The sequence below is a fragment of the Salvelinus namaycush genome, chromosome 6, assembly GCF_016432855.1.
Source record: "Salvelinus namaycush isolate Seneca chromosome 6, SaNama_1.0, whole genome shotgun sequence".
Taxonomy (NCBI): Eukaryota; Metazoa; Chordata; class Actinopteri; order Salmoniformes; family Salmonidae; genus Salvelinus; species Salvelinus namaycush.
In genome coordinates this window covers 18,422,238-18,438,303 of record NC_052312.1, presented here as the reverse complement: position 1 = coordinate 18,438,303, position 16,066 = coordinate 18,422,238, and the positions used below count along the sequence as shown (strand labels likewise).

The 16,066-nt window shown below is 49.1% G+C and overlaps 1 protein-coding gene across 1 annotated transcript in view; it reads right to left on the bottom strand.

Annotated features, from left to right (window-relative positions):
• dnah2 (dynein, axonemal, heavy chain 2) overlaps positions 1-16,066 on the bottom strand; it is a 228,560-nt gene that overhangs the window by 84,786 nt on the left and 127,708 nt on the right. The window contains exons 35-41 of the mRNA XM_038995249.1: positions 15,341-15,444; positions 14,396-14,585; positions 13,911-14,091; positions 13,329-13,456; positions 3,602-3,754; positions 2,393-2,518; positions 1,199-1,417 (exon numbers count right to left, since the gene is read on the bottom strand). Coding sequence (XP_038851177.1) covers positions 1,199-1,417; positions 2,393-2,518; positions 3,602-3,754; positions 13,329-13,456; positions 13,911-14,091; positions 14,396-14,585; positions 15,341-15,444 — 1,101 coding nt within the window. The remainder of the gene's footprint in view (positions 1-1,198; positions 1,418-2,392; positions 2,519-3,601; positions 3,755-13,328; positions 13,457-13,910; positions 14,092-14,395; positions 14,586-15,340; positions 15,445-16,066) is intronic.

Sequence of the window (16,066 nt, the reverse complement as noted above, 5' to 3'; positions counted from 1 at the left end):
GAGGAGGAGAATTTCCTTCCTCTCCTCTTTCTCTCCTCTCAGACTCGAAGAGATGATTCGGTTTGGTGACTTAATCCGTCTCTCCACTCATCCCATCTACCCACCTGTCTGCCTCTCCTAACTCCCTCTCTCTCTCTCAGAACGCCCTTAAAATGATTACTTTACCCTCTGAAGATCATGAGATCCACTCAATTAGACAGGATAGGGCCGTCTGGGAGCCCAGGGGACCCATGGGATGCCAGGCTGAGTGGAGAGAGCGAGGGGCTTAGTGCCTAGTGCAGGATGGGCCAACAGACCAATGAGACGTGCGGATGGAGGGAGGCGGGGAGGAAATGTATATGATGTTAACGGAGCGTGCTGATAGGTGTGAGATATTCTACAGCAGTAACACTGAGGGTGTGATAACGGCTTCTGTAATGGATCATTTGTTGGAAGGGCTCCCCCGGGAGAGACGTTTGATGTGAGATGGGAACAGGAGATGTGGAATGATTTGACGGAGTGGGAAAAACCTACGTACAGACTGAGAGAGATGGGCCTAACATACATCGTTACGGGGCTGCTGATGTAGGACCAGAGAAGTAAAGGAACAGACAGACAGGCAGAACATTGGGCCCAATGCAGTGTATACATAGAGGCAAATACAAATGGACAAACAGGTAGATAGAGAAATGGACCCTAATGCACTGTATTTTAGTCTTGGTGCAGGGCCAAGGTCAGAAAGCCAACAGAGGACCAGACAGACTGACCAGAGAGAGGGACCAGACAGACAGACGGACCAGACAGACAGACAGACCAGGGAGAGGGACCAGACAGACAGACGGACCAGAGAGAGGAACCAGACAGACATACGGACCAGAGGGGGACCAGACAGACAGACGGACCAGAGGGGGACCAGACTGACAGACGGACCAGAGAGAGGAACCAGACAGACAGACGGACCAGAGAGAGTGACCAGACAGACAGACGGACCAGAGAGAGGAACCAGACAGACAGACGGACCAGAGAGGGAGACCAGACAGACGGACCAGAGAGAGGGACTAGACAGACAGACGGACCAGAGAGAGGGACCAGACAGACAGACTGACCAGAGAGAGGGACTAGACAGACAGACGGACCAGAGAGAGGAACCAGACAGACAGACGGACCAGAGAGGGAGACCAGACAGACGGACCAGAGAGAGGGACCAGACAGGACGTACCCGGACCAGGTTGAACCCGGGCTCTCCCTTGCGGTGCATGGTCGTCAGGGTGCTCTGCAGGGTCCTCCAGGTGACCGTCTTGCCGCTGCCCGTCTTGCCCACGATCATGGTGGAGTGTCTGGAGTTCTTGGTCTCGTAGAGCTGGATGACCTTGGTCAGGGTGAAGGGGGTCACCTGCAGACAGGCCTGCCGCAGCTCCGCCTCGATCGTCTCTCGCAGCTTCGGGGAGGGGGGGAGGAGAGGAAGGGATGGATGGAGAGATAGAAGCAGATACAGAGACAGCGGGACGGATAGACAGAGTTAGTGAAACAGTATTCAGGGCTACTCGCTGAGGCCTGCCCTGGGGCATCTGGCACAGAGCAGTCAGAGGGTCTGAATTATACATCTGAACAACGCTGACCAACACAAGCATTCGGTGTGGTTACAACGCAACAATGTAAACCCTTTAGAGTATTTATCTCTACCCCACCCTTCCAACCCCTCCCCTCCCTATTTCTGCACCTGTACCAGTGGGACTGGCAGAGACTGTTTATAAGCAGGCCAAATAAACAGCTAAATGAATAAATATCCTCCTAGCTCTCTCTTTCTCTCTCTCTCCACAACATGCAGAGCTGATGCAGAGTGGAGCAGCTCAACACACTGAATTATTTATGGAGATGTGATGCGGCATTTTTCAACTTGGCTCACTCACGTCTCGGTAGTGTGAAAAGCAGATGGCACATTTTAGAGACGGCAGTCGCGTGTGGAGAGAGAGGAAGAGAGCGAGAGAGAGGAAGAGAGCGAGAGAGAGGGGGAGTAGAGAGAGAGGGGGAGTAGAGAGAGAGGGGGAGTAGAGAGATGGAAGGATGGGGGGATGGAATGACAGCTACAGTCCTCTCTCCAGAAGTGTTTCGCTCCCCCACTCCTCCGCTTCTCAGTCCCACCACGGGTTCATCAAACCGCTAACGTGTATGTGTGTCCCCCATCATCAGACAAAAGCACAGTGAGTGTCCGTTACCTGAGGCAGAGAACTTTTAGTTCTCAGAGACTCCTTCATTAGTTAAAGCATTACGCCCGTCTGCTTCGACAGGCTGCAACGACTAATCCTTTTCAGTTCAAGTGTGAAACTGGGAAGACACTTTATTTTTCACTAACGGTGGGGATTTCCATGGCGGGGAGGTGTGTGTGTGTGTGTGTGTGTGTGTGCATGGGTACCTTTCCGTAGTCGATAGTAGGGGTCTCCACCGCGGGGAAGAGGTCCTGGATGATTCCGTTGAACAGCGGCAGGTCGACGGAGGCCAGCTTCGCGATGTTCATGTCTTTCATAGACATCAGCAGGATCTGATCAGGGGTAAGAGGTCAGGGGGTGACATCATGCCACAGCGAGGTATAGTTTTCTGTCTTTAACATGAATTGACTTTAAATACAAACTGTACGTCAACTCAACTGTACACACGGTTCTCGTTCAATCACCACCGAATTAACTTTTACAACATCAACAGAAACTTAACAAATGCGAGGAACTGTAAATTTATACAAAAGTACAGAGGAACGACTGAAGCTTGCTATCAGGTAAAAGATTAATCCTTTTCAAGTTTCCTTTTCAAGTTTTTGTCCTCTTTGATACAATTTTTTCATCACAGTGTCAGGCACCCCTTCAGGTGTTAGGCACACTTTTATGGTGTCAAACTCTCATCTGCATTCTGTGTCTCTCTGCATCTCTCTGAGAGAGCACACAAACACGCACACACACACACACACACACACACACACACACACACACACACACACACACACACACACACACACACACACACACACACACACACACACACACACACACACACACACACACACACACACACAGAGGTCAGATGGATTGAATTACAGGTCTATTCAGGAGATTAATAGAAAAGTGCCGATGGCCAATTTATTCAAAGGGAGATTTCTATCTATCTTTTGCTCTCTGACGTCTGTCTGTCTGCCTGACTGTCTATCTTTCTGCCTGTCTGTCTGTCTGTCTGTCTGCCTGACTGTCTATCTTTCTGCCTGCCTGCCTGCCTGCCTGCCTGCCTGTCTGTCTGCCTGCCTGTCTGTCTGTCTGTCTGTCTGTCTGTCTGTCTGTCTGTCTGTCTGTCTGTCTGTCTGTCTGTCTGTCTGTCTGTCTGCCTGCCTGTCTGTCTATCTATCTATCTTTCTGTCTGTCTGTCTGCCTGCCAGTCTGCCTGACTGTCTATCTTTCTGCCTGTCTGCCTGTCTGTCTGTCTGCCTACCAGACTCTGTCTCTTAGACTTTTTATCTTTCTCTCTAGAAATTGACTCACATGTCATCTAATTGAACCCAATAGCTGTGTAGTACTCTGCAGTCACTTGCAGTGCTGTTACTGTATACCCCGGTCAGTTGAAGTGAGTCGTTTCACTGTACCTCCTCGTCGGCCACGTCGGGGCAGACACGTCTCTTCTTGCCAGCGTAGCGGAGCAGCGAGGTCAGGGCACGCAGGCCAAAGTCATAGTGGTCCTGTTTGGACAGCTGCTGCACTGCCAGAGAGTACAGGGTGAACACCTTCTTAGCCAGGAGCTGGAGAGAGAGGCGAGGGGGGAGAGAAAGAGAGCATGAAAGATAGGATGGGAGCGAGAGAGGAAAAGGAAGAGGAGGAGAGGGGAAGATAGAGGGGGGCAGAAACAAAATAAATTGAGTCAGTAACCACATCAACCCATCACTACTTAATGACCCTAGAGCATAGCATGAAGGATACACCTCTCATATTTTTATTTAACCTTTATTTAACTAGGCAAGTCAGTTAAGAACACATTCTTATTTACTATGACGGCCTACCCTGGCCAAACCCTAACAACGCTGGGCCAAATGTGCGCCGCCCTGTGGGACTCCCAATCACGGCTGGTTGTGATAGAGCCTGGACTCGAACCAGGGTGTCAAGTTCCTGACCTGTTTTCTCTTGTTTTTGTATGTGTTTAGTTGGTCAGGGCGTGAGTTGGGGTGGGCATTCTATGTTATGTGTTTCTATGTTTAGGTTCATTGTCATTTAGCCTGATATGGTTCTCAATCAGGGACAGGTGTTTTACGTTTCCTCTGATTGAGAACCATATTAAGGTAGGTTGTTCACACTGTTTGTTTGTGGGTGGTTGTCTTCCGTGTTTGTGTCTGTGCACCACACGGGACTGTTTCGTTTGTTTGTTCGTTTAGTCTGTACCTGTTCATGCGTTCTTCGTGTATATGTAAGTTCTCTAGTTCAGGTCTGTCTACGTTCGTTTATTTGTTTTTGTAGTTTGTTGAAGTATTTTCGTATTTCGTCTTTACTTTAATAAATATCATTATGTCAAACTATCACGCTGCGCTTTGGTCCAATCCCTACTCCTCCTCTTCTTCTGAAGAGGAGGAGGACGACCGTTACAGAACCACCCACCTCACAAGGATCAAGCAGCGTGAGAGGAACCAGCAGCAGCGGCCAAAAAAACAGGACTCGTGGACTTGGGAGGAAATATTGAACGGAGAAGGACCCTGGGCTAAGGTGGGAGAGAATCGCCGCTCTCGGGAGGCGATGGAGTCAGCGAAAGCCCAGGATTGGTGGTATGAGGAGGCAGGTAGGAGACGTGGCTGGAAACCCGAAAGTAAACCCCAAAAATGTCTTGGGGGGGGGCTAAAAGGGAGAGTGGCGAAGTCAGGTAGGAGACCTGCGCCTACTCCCTGTACTTACCGTGGAGAGCGAGAGTACGGGCAGACACCGTGTTACGCAGTAGAGCGCATGGTGTCTCCTGTACGTGTGCATAGCCCGGTGCGGTACATACCAGCTCCTCGTATCGGCCGGGCCAGATTGAGCATTGAGCCAAGTGCCATGAAGCCGGCTCTACATATCTGGCCACCAGTGCGTCTCCTCGGGCCGGCTTACATGGCACCAGCCTTACGCATGGTGTCTCCGGTTCGCCTACATAGCCCGGTGCGGGTTATTCCACCTCCCCGCACTGGTCGGGCGACGGGGAGCATACAACCAGGTAAGGTTGGGCAGGCTCAGTGCTCAAGGGAGCCAGTACGCCTGCACGGTCCGGTATTTCCGGCGCCACCTCCCCGCTCCAGTCCAGTACCACCTGTGCCTACACCACGCACCAGGTTTCCTGTGCGTCTCCAGAGCCCTGTTCCTCCTCCACGCACTAGCCCTATGGTGCGTGTCTCCAGCCCAGTACCACCAGTGCCTACACCACGCACCAAGCCTCCTGTGCGTCTCCAGAGCCCTGTACGCACTGTTCCTTCTCCCCGTACTCGCCCTGATGTGCGTGCCCTCAGCCCGGTACCTCCAGTTCCGGCACCACGCACCAGGCCTATAGTACGCCTTGAGAGTCCAGTGTGCCCTGTTGTTGTTCCCCGCACTAGCCTGAAGGTGCGTGTCCTTAGCCCGGTACCTCCAGTTCCGGCACCACGCACCAGGCCTACAGTGCGTCTCAGCCGGCCAGAGTCTGCCGTCTGCCCAGCGGCGCCTGAACTGCCCGTCTGCCCAGCGGCGCCTGAACTGCCCGTCTGCCCAGCGGCGCCTGAACTGCCCGTCTGCCCAACGCCGTCTGAACTGCCCGTCTGCCCAACGGCGCCTGAACTGCCCGTCTGCCCAACGCCGTCTGAACTGTCCGTCTGCCAAGCGCCGCATGAACTGCCCGTCTGTACTGAGCCTTCAAAGCCGCCCGTCTGTACTGAGCCTGCAAAGCCGCCCGTCTGCCATGAGCCTTCAGAGCCGTCCGCCAGACAGGAGCCGCTAGAGCCTTCCGCCAGACAGGAGCAGCCAAAGCCTTCCGCCAGACAGGATCAGCCAAAGCCTTCCGCCAGACAGGATCAGCCAGAGCCTTCCGCCAGACAGGATCAGCCAGAGCCTTCCGCCAGACAGGATCAGCCAGAGCTTTCCGCCAGACAGGACCAGCCAGAGCCGTCAGCGAGCCATGACCAGCCAGAGCCGTCAGCGAGCCATGACCAGCCAGAGCCGTCAGCGAGCCATGACCAGCCAGAGCCGTCAGCGAGCCATGACCAGCCAGAGCCGTTAGCGAGCCATGACCAGCCAGAGCCGTCAGCCAGCCCTGACCAGCCAGAGCCGTCAGCCAGCCCTGACCAGCCAGAGCCGTCAGCCAGCCCTGACCAGCCTGAGCCGTCAGCCAGCCCGGAGCTGCCGTCCCTCAGCCCGGAGCTGCCGTCCCTCAGTCCGGAGCTGCCGTCCCTCAGTCCGGAGCTGCCGTCCCTCAGTCCGGAGCTGCCGTCCCTCAGTCCGGAGCTGCCGTCCCTCAGTCCGGAGCTGCCCCTTATCCCGGTGATGCCCCTTAATTTAGGTGGGTTTATTTGGAGGGTGGTCATTGAGAGGGGGATACGGAAGCAGGGAGTGACTATGGTGGTGTGGGGACAGCGTCCGGAGCCGGAGCCGCCACCGTGGACAGATGCCCACCCAGACCCTCCCCTAGACTTTTGGTGGTGCGTCCGGAGTTCGCACCTTGAGGGGGGGGTTATGTCACGTTCCTGACCTGTTTTCTCTTGTTTTTGTATGTGTTTAGTTGGTCAGGGCGTGAGTTGGGGTGGGCATTCTATGTTATGTGTTTCTATGTTTAGGTTCATTGTCATTTAGCCTGATATGGTTCTCAATCAGGGACAGGTGTTTTACGTTTCCTCTGATTGAGAACCATATTAAGGTAGGTTGTTCACACTGTTTGTTTGTGGGTGGTTGTCTTCCGTGTTTGTGTCTGTGCACCACACGGGACTGTTTCGTTTGTTCGTTCGTTTAGTCTGTACCTGTTCATGCGTTCTTCGTGTATATGTAAGTTCTCTAGTTCAGGTCTGTCTACGTTCGTTTATTTGTTTTTGTAGTTTGTTGAAGTATTTTCGTATTTCGTCTTTACTTTAATAAATATCATTATGTCAAACTATCACGCTGCGCTTTGGTCCAATCCCTACTCCTCCTCTTCTTCTGAAGAGGAGGAGGACGACCGTTACACAGGGTCTGTAGTGACACCTCTAGCACTGAGATGCAGTGCCTTAGACCGCTGTGCCACTCGGGAGCCCCAATATAAACAGAACAAAAATATAAATGCAACAATTTCAAAGATTTTACTGAGTTACAGTTCATATGAGGAGATCAGTCAATTGAAATACATTCATTATGCACTAATCTATGGATTTCACATGACTGGGAATACAGATATGCATCTATTGGTCACAGAACCCTTAAAAAAATGGCCTCACAATGGGCCTCAGGATTTCGTCACGGCATTTTTGTGCATTCAAATTCCCCGTCGATAAAATACAATTGTGTTCGTTGTCTGTAGCTTATGCCTGCCAATACCATAACCCCACCACCACTATGGGGCACTCTGCTGATGTCAACATTGTGAACAAACCCTTCGCCCACACGACACAATACATGTGGTCTGCGGTTGTGAGGCCCGGTTGGATGTACTGCCAAATTCTCTAAAACGACGTTGGAGGCGGCTTATGGTAGAGAAATTAACATTAAATTATTTGGCAAAAGCTATGGTGGACATTCCTGCAGTAGGCATGCCAGTTGCATGCTCCCTCAAAACATCTGTGGCATTATGTTGTGTGATAAAACTGCACATTTTAGAGTGGCCTTTAATTGTCCCCAGCACAAAGTGCACCTGTGTAATTATCATGCTGTTTAATCAGCTTCTTGATATGCCACACCTGTCAGGTGGATGGATTATCTTGGCAAAGGAGAAATGCTCACGAACAGAGATGAAAACAAATTTGTGTACAAATTTTTTTGGGCGTATGGAACATTTCTGGGATAATTTATTTCAGCTCATGAAACATGGGACCAACACTTTACACGTTGCGTTTATATTTTTGTTCAGTAAATAAAGTCAGCTAGCGGCGTTGTATCATAATATAACCTGGTCATGTGAAACGTGTCATATAGACATGTCTGTCTGTCTGTCTGTTAGCTGGCCTGCCAGCTAGAGAGAGACAGACAGACTAGAAAATACACTATGAGGCTGTCCTGCCCTACAGCAGACAGCTTGACAGACACTGGCTGTCATGATCCCCTCTTGGCAAGCAGGCTGTGTGTGTGTGTTGTGTGTGAGGAGCGTCCATCACATGGTCACCCCTCCGTCTCGCTCCTCCTGTCCTCCAGGCTTCTATCTCAGCAAGGGAGGCTCTGTGTGTGTGTTTGTGTGTGTGTGTGTGTGTGTGTGTGTGTGTGTGTGTGTGTGTGTGTGTGTGTGTGTGTGTGTGTGTGTGTGTGTGTGTGTGTGTGTGTGTGTGTGTGTGTGTGTGTGTGTCGTAGAGAGGTAACATCTGAGTATGTATGAGAAAGATGTCAGTGGGTTTGTGTGTGCTTTTGAGTAAGCATATGAGGAAGATAGTGAGTGTACATTACTGTAATGTAGTGTGAGTGTGAGTGTGTGTGTGTGCAAGAGAGTATGGAGGGCTCCTGGGTTACCATGTCAGCTTGTTCTCATCACTTCTCCCTTCATGCGCTTCAGTGACACACAATCGCTCATGCACACAGTTACGCGAACACACACACACAAACACACATGCATACGGACAGGCAAACACACACACACACACACACACACACACACACACAGCGTTGTCATGCTAGGCAGAGCAGACGATGGGCTCACGGGAAGCAAATCCTCTTTCCTGTCTGTTCCAGCTCACAGAATACAGAATACGCTCCGCACTCTCAAAACAGGCCAAAGCAGACCAAAGTAGGCCAAACACCTAGGCCAAAAAGCCTCTTGCCAGCACATAGGGGTTATTTCTGCATGGCTCTGATGGTGATGGTGATGGCAGCACCCCATCAGGGACAGGGACAATATCTCTTTGACACACATGCAGTGAGAGGGTGTGTGTGTGTGTGTGTGTGTGTGTGTGTGTGTGTGTGTGTGTGTGTGTGTGTGTGTGTGTGTGTGTGTGTGTGTGTGTGTGTGTGTGTGTGTGTGTTGTGTGTGTGTGTGTGTGTGTGTGTGTGTGTGTGTGTGGCAAGGGGACCTGAGATGCGTGTATGTTGGCCTGGGTTCAGCTGGCATTGGGCTTGGTGGGTTGGCATTGGGGAGTTAGTGGTTTAAAGCAGGCGTGAACAGCCTCTCACTCTCTTCTTTCCTCTCTCCAGTCCCTGTCTCTCTCCGTCGGTCTGTATCTCCTCCCTCCCTCCATTTCTACATATTTCCTTATTCTCCACCTTCTCACCCTCCCTTCGTCTCTCTCCCTCCGTCTCTACCTCCCTCCCTCTGTGCCAGGGCTGGAGTGGTTGTGTTCTGTTCTGGTCTCTCTCCCACCTCTTGTTCTTCTGCTGTTATTTGTGGTGTTCAGTTAACACCCCCTATTCTCTCTCTGGCAGCTAATTACTGTTCCCCACAGGAGACCACACCACTGCTGTTTGGGGCGTGTGTGCCTGTGTGTGGATGGGGAGGGTGTTTGAGAAGTTTGATAAAGGCTAACCCATAACAGTCTAAGCCGGGGGGGGGGGGGGGGGTCTACTAAACTATATGGAATTTCTTTAAGAAGGTCATACCAAGGATCATTTAGGTATTTGATTTAGATTTTCTTTTTATAAATATGAAAAAATATTTAATAAAAAATGCTACGGACAGAAGTTGGCAGTACTGACTTCAGGCGAGTCCCAAGACGCTTGCGGGGGGGCGGAGAACACCATCGAGGGGTCACAATAGTTTGTAGGCCAAATCGTTCGGCTGCTACAGATGATTTTGGGAGAAGAAGACTGATTTTCGGGAGGTCTCATGGTATGACAAATACCGCTCTAGCTCGGTCTCCTTCCGCTGCAGATGTGGAAGCACGATATCTGCAGATGCAGTGGGTTGAGACGCTGTCACGCCCTGACCTTAGAGATCCTTTTTATGTCTCTATTTTGGTTGGTCAGGGCGTGAGTTGGGGTGGGCATTCTATGTTTTTGTTCTATGTTGTCTATTTCTATGTGTTTGGCCGGGTGTGGTTCTCAATCAGAGGCAGCTGTCTATCGTTGTCTCTGATTGGGAACCATACTTAGGTATCCTTTTCCCACCTGTGTTTTGTGGGTAGTTGTTTTCTGTTTTGTGTGAGTACCTGACAGAACTGTTGCGTTTTGTTCCACTTTTGTTTTTGTTTCAGTGTTCAGGTGATAATAAACATCATGAACACGTACCACGCTGCGCTTTGGTCTACTCCTTCTTCCTCAGACGAACATCGTTACAGACGCATCCAATGCAAAAAAAAAAGAAGATATCTCTAGCTTAAACTGGTGGATATTTATGGCAATTTTTTATTATTATGCTAATAAAGAATTTGCGGGGGCGCGGACATCGACTCTAGGGGGTTAACAAAGGGTGTCATGGGTAAGTTTAGTGAAAGTTTGGCGTGTGTGTGTGTGTTGGTATTGAAGCCTCAGGGGTGTGTTATAGGTTGTTATTGAAGCGCGGGTGGGACTGGGAGGGTGCTCTGGTGCAGAAGTGAATTTGAATCTTGTTAAACACACGCTGCGGAAGCAAGCACACACACACACAAACAAACACACACACACACAACCCCCCTGTGAGTCAGCATTAATCCTGCTCCGGCTCTGGTCCCAGTGATCTGTGTGTGTGTGTTTGTGTTTGTGTGTGTGTGTGTGTGCCATGATTCCATGCCTTCATCCGATTCAATAGGAGTCCCACTGTAGATAATCCCATAACATCCTGGCCGCGCTCCAAATCCCACTGACACTCATCTCAGAGCACGAGGCAGCGTGTGTGTTTGTGTGTGTGTGTGTGTGTGTGTGTGCACATTCCTTCCTGTATCTGTGTGTGTGTGTGTGTGTGTCTGTGGGTGTTTGTGCGTTCCAGGGTTTTTCTTTCTGCCCATGGCAAAATGTGTAGAATTGCAAGAAGTTGAACTGTTAATTTACATATACATAAGAATGAGTGTGAGTTTTTGTCACAACCCGGCTCGTGGGAAGTGACAATGAGCTCTTATAGGACCAGGGAACAAATAATAATATAATAATAATCAATAATTTTGCTCATTATCTAGCCATCTTACATATAAAACTTTATTTGTTCATTGAAAATTGTGAATAACTCACCACAGGTTAATGAGAAGGGTGTGCTTGAAAGGATACACATAACTCCGCAATGTTGGGTTGTATTGGAGAGAGTCTCAGTCTTAAATCATTTTCCACACACAGTCTGTGCCTGTATTTAGTTTTCATGCTAGTGAGGGCCGAAAATCCACTCTCACATAGTTACGTGGTTGCAAAGGGCATCAGTGTCTTAACAGGTCGATTTGCCAAGGTAGGATACTCTGAGCGCAGTCCAATCCAGAAATCTGTCAGTGGCTTCTGATTAAATTACATTTTCACAGAACCGCTTGTTGTAATTTCGATGAGGCTCTCTTGTTCAGATATCGGTAAGTGGACTGGAGGGAGGGCGTGAAAGGGATAACGAATCCAGTTGTTTGTGTCATCTGTTTTGGAAAAGTAACTGCGTAATTGGGCACCCAACTCACTCAGGTGCTTCGCTATATCACGTTTGACATTGTCCGTAAGCTTGAGTTCATTTGCACACAAATAATCATACAATGATGATCGATCTCGATTTTATACACCTGTCAGTAACGGGTGTGGCTGAAATAGCCAAATCCACTCATTTGAAGGGGTGTCCACATACTTTTGTATATACTGTATAGTGTACCATTTTCTAGCTCTGTCTCTACTTTTATCCGATGTAAAAAACACCATTTCAAATTTTGCTACATAGAACCGAATCCAGGTGGTGGGTCTCAAATGATTCCAATTCTACAAGTAGCAGCTTGTGACAATATATATATATTTTATACCTTTATTTAACTAGGCAAGCCAGTTAAGAACAAATTCTTGTTTACAATGACGGCCTACCCCGGCCAAACCCGGATGACGCTGGGCCAAATGTGAGCCGCCCTATGAGACTCCCAATCAGGGCCGGATGTGATACAGCCTGGATGGCTACATTAGTTCATGTCGAAGAACATGGATGAGTAGCCTCGGCTAGATCTAATAGCTGTATGATATTTTACATGAACTCTGACATGGCTGACCTGTTGTTATTGTCTTAGAATACAGTTTATTTTCTGATTTCTTCCCCTGTAATCAAAAGATGTTATACCTACAACATAGTGCGATGTTATTATTTGTATGTAAACATCTTTATTTAGGGAACAATTTCAAAAAATGGCATTCATCGAGTTAATCGCACAGAAAACCATGCAATTAAATCAATGAACTGTTGTAATCGTTTTGACAACCCTAGTAGGTGTTCAAAAATGTACTTTCCCGCGGCACAGCGCCACAGCTAAAAGAATGCAGCAGAAACACTGGTGCGTTCGTTCCTAATTCATGTCTGTGTGTCATCGTCACGTAGAGTAAAATCCATATCCTGTAACATCAGATTTGTGAGACGCAGCGTAGCGGAGACAGTAAATGCAATATCCACCAGATTGATTTGATGATATGCATCTATATCTATCCTTCAGTGCCATGGGAACTCAATCTCATCTGATGATTGTTTCGCTCTCAACATAAAAGACATGTCTATATTTCATTAACGCGCCAGTGATAATTCTACAACGTATTCTTTAGAAACCACCACGCATTGCGAGCGAACAGTGTTGAATATATACCTACCGCCAGTGCAATTCATTAAACTGACAAACTTATGTGGCATATGAATATCTTGCTCATTTAGTTAACAGACACAGTGGGCAAGTAGGTTTTTCAGACACAGTGAAATAGTAGATATTACAGTACTATCTTGTAGTATCATAGTTAGGGCCAGGAGTTTTTACAGGGCTTCCTGTGAGCTAAGCAGGACAAACTCTAGGCCCTATGGTCAGGAAATACTCTTCAGGCATTAAAAAGCAACACTAAGGTCTAGAATATTTTGTTCAAGAAAAAACCCTGTCCCTTCTCATTTACGTAGTATTATTACCTTGAACATAAAGGTCTCTGTCACTTCCTCCCTCCATTCCTCCATTCCTCCCTCCCTCCATTCCTCCCTCCCTCCATTCCTCCCTCCCTCCCTCCATTCCTCTCTCCCTCCATCCTTCCCTCCATTCCTCCCTCCATCCTTCCCTCCATCCTCCCTCCATTCCTCCCTCCACCCCACCATTCCTCTCTCCCTCTGTACTTTATTACCTTGCAGTTGTTGAATCCCTCTCCGAACAGGGTGATCTCAGCGATGAGGGTGGAGTCTGGTACCACCATGGAGATAGGCCTGAACATGGACTTCAAGTTGTCAGGCAGCTCCGTACGACCGGCATAGCCTGGAGATGGAGAGAACGCTTATTAACACATGATCTCTCTCTCGCTCTGCCCCCCCTCTCTCTGTCTCCCCTTTCACTCTTTCTTCCCCGCTCTTTCCCCTTCTCTCGAACACACACTAAATCCATTTTAGAAATGTGACGGGGATTCTAACTTGAAGTAAGCCTAAATAATATAAAATTAAAAAAGGCTTTTGTGAACTAACACTCGCACTTGACTCTTTCCCCTTACTAGTTCTGATAGCTACTTTATTGAGGAAAAATGTACTTACTCTGACTGTGATAAGGGGTTGTCCCACCTAGCTATCTTAAGATGAACGCACTAACTGTAAGTCCCTCTGGATAAGAGCGTCTGCTAAATGACTACAATGTAAATCCTCAATCCTGAATGGATATCAACGAGACATTTCTCAATACTACAGTTCCATGTATGCACAGATATGTGAAGTTACTGCACCGGGGTTCATGGTGATGAAGATGCCACAGGACCAGACCAGGCGGATCTCTCGTCCTTCAAAGATGAAGCTGGTGGCTCCAGCAGACAGAGCAGACAGGATGGACAGGATCTGCTGAGCCACCACTGACAACACCTCAATGTTGATACGGTTGAACTCGTCAAAACAGCCCCACGCACCCGTCTAGAGACACACACAAATGATTTTAGCCGGGAATTATTTTCAACAGTGCTATGTATAACTACGTGTTACCTGAAAGGTAAATTGTGTTACTGTACAACACTGACTTAAGTGCATAACCCATTCAAGACTTTCAATGGATATGCAATACCTAAGATGAGGTACGCTGGCTGTTTTTCAGACAGATTAAGCCTAGTTCCTCACTCAGAAGCACCTAAGACGGACATGATTCTTAGTCTAGTCTTAGTCTTAGGACTAGGCTCTGGGAATAACATAAGGGCCCATCTGTTTCTTCACGGTCCATTACCTGAGCCAGTCCAGAGTACATACGTCCCATGGACTTGAAGTCCATTCCATCGGAGCAGTTGACCACGATGACGTACATGCCCATAGCCTTGCCCAGGTCCTTGACCGTCTCAGTCTTCCCTGTCCCTGCTGGACCTTTAGGAGAGCCCCCCCGGTGGAGGTGGAGGGCTGTGGTCAGGGTCATATAACACCTGGAAGATGAGAGAGGGAGAGAGATGGGGGGGGGGGGGGGAGAAAGAAAAGCGCTGTGCATTGCAGCCTCTTCAAGGTGCTGGAATTTGGCAGACAACTGAAATATAGTGCACTTAAGCAATAAGGCCAGAGGAGGTGTGGTACATGGCCAATATACCACGGCTAAGGCCTGTTCTAATGCACGACGCAACGCACAAACCTCCGAGGTGACTTATTGCGATTATGAACGGGTTACCAATGTAATTGGAGCAGTAAAAATACATGTTTGTCATACCCATGGTATACGGTCTGATATACCACAGCTGTCAGCCAATCAGCATTAAGCACACAAACCACCCAGTTTATAATATAATATAAACCCCAGCCGTTTCATATATTTGATCTCTTCCAGAGCTAGCACACCTGATTCAACTTGTCAACTAATCATCAAGCCTTAATTATTACATTTTTATATACTTTGTTCGCAAATATTGTCTTACTTACTTTAACGAAAAACTCTGCATTGTTGGTTAAGGGCTTGTCAGTAAGCATTTCACAGTGAGGTCTACACCTGCTGCATTCAGCGCATGTGACAAATCAAATGTGATTTAATTTGGGGAAATCAGGTGAGATAGTTCATGGCTGCAGCAAAATTGTGAATCGTCCCCGAGGAGAAGATGAAAAACACTGAAACATCGAATAGCTAGTGTGAACTCCGAGATGTGGCCCCATCTCTCTCTTTACTGTGATGTCCTGGGTTGATGCTAGTGTTTACCTGTCAGTGAGTGGGGTGATGACCAGTCGTCCAGAGTTACCCAGGTACTCATAGCTGTACTGGAAGTGTGTGTTGGTCTGCCTGATGATACAGTCATCCACTTCCTATGAACAGAGAGAAAAAAACGTTTAGAATGAAACTTGATCTACCTCTTCACTTTCATCCCTCTTCCTGCTTTCTGTTCTACCTCCTCTCACCCCTCTCCGTACCGTCCCCCAGTAGAGGAGCTGGCAGAGACAGTCGAAGGCCCCTTACTCCTCTCATCCCCCTATCCTAACCTCCTCCTTACCTCCCCCTCTCCTCCTCTCCTTCTCCTCTCATCACCCCCCCTCCTCACCCCCCCATCTCACCTCTTTATCTCCCTCTCCTCCTGACCTCACCCTCTCCTCACCTCTTCTTGACCTCACCCTCTCCTCACCTCTTCCTTTCCTCCCCCTCTCCTCACCTCCCCCTCTCCTCACCTCTTCCTGACCTCCCCCTCTCCTCACCTCCCCCTCTCCTCACCTCTTCCTGACCTCCCCCTCTCCTCACCTCTTCCTGACCTCCCCCTCTCCTCACCTCCTCCTTTCCTCCCCCCTCCTCACCTCCTCCTTTCCTCCCCCTCCTCACCTCCTCCCCCCCTCCTCACCTCCTCCTTACCTCCCCCTCTCCTCACCTCCTCCTTTCCTCCCCCCCTCCTCACATCCTCCTTTCCTCCCCCTCTCCTCACCTCTTCCTCACCTCCCC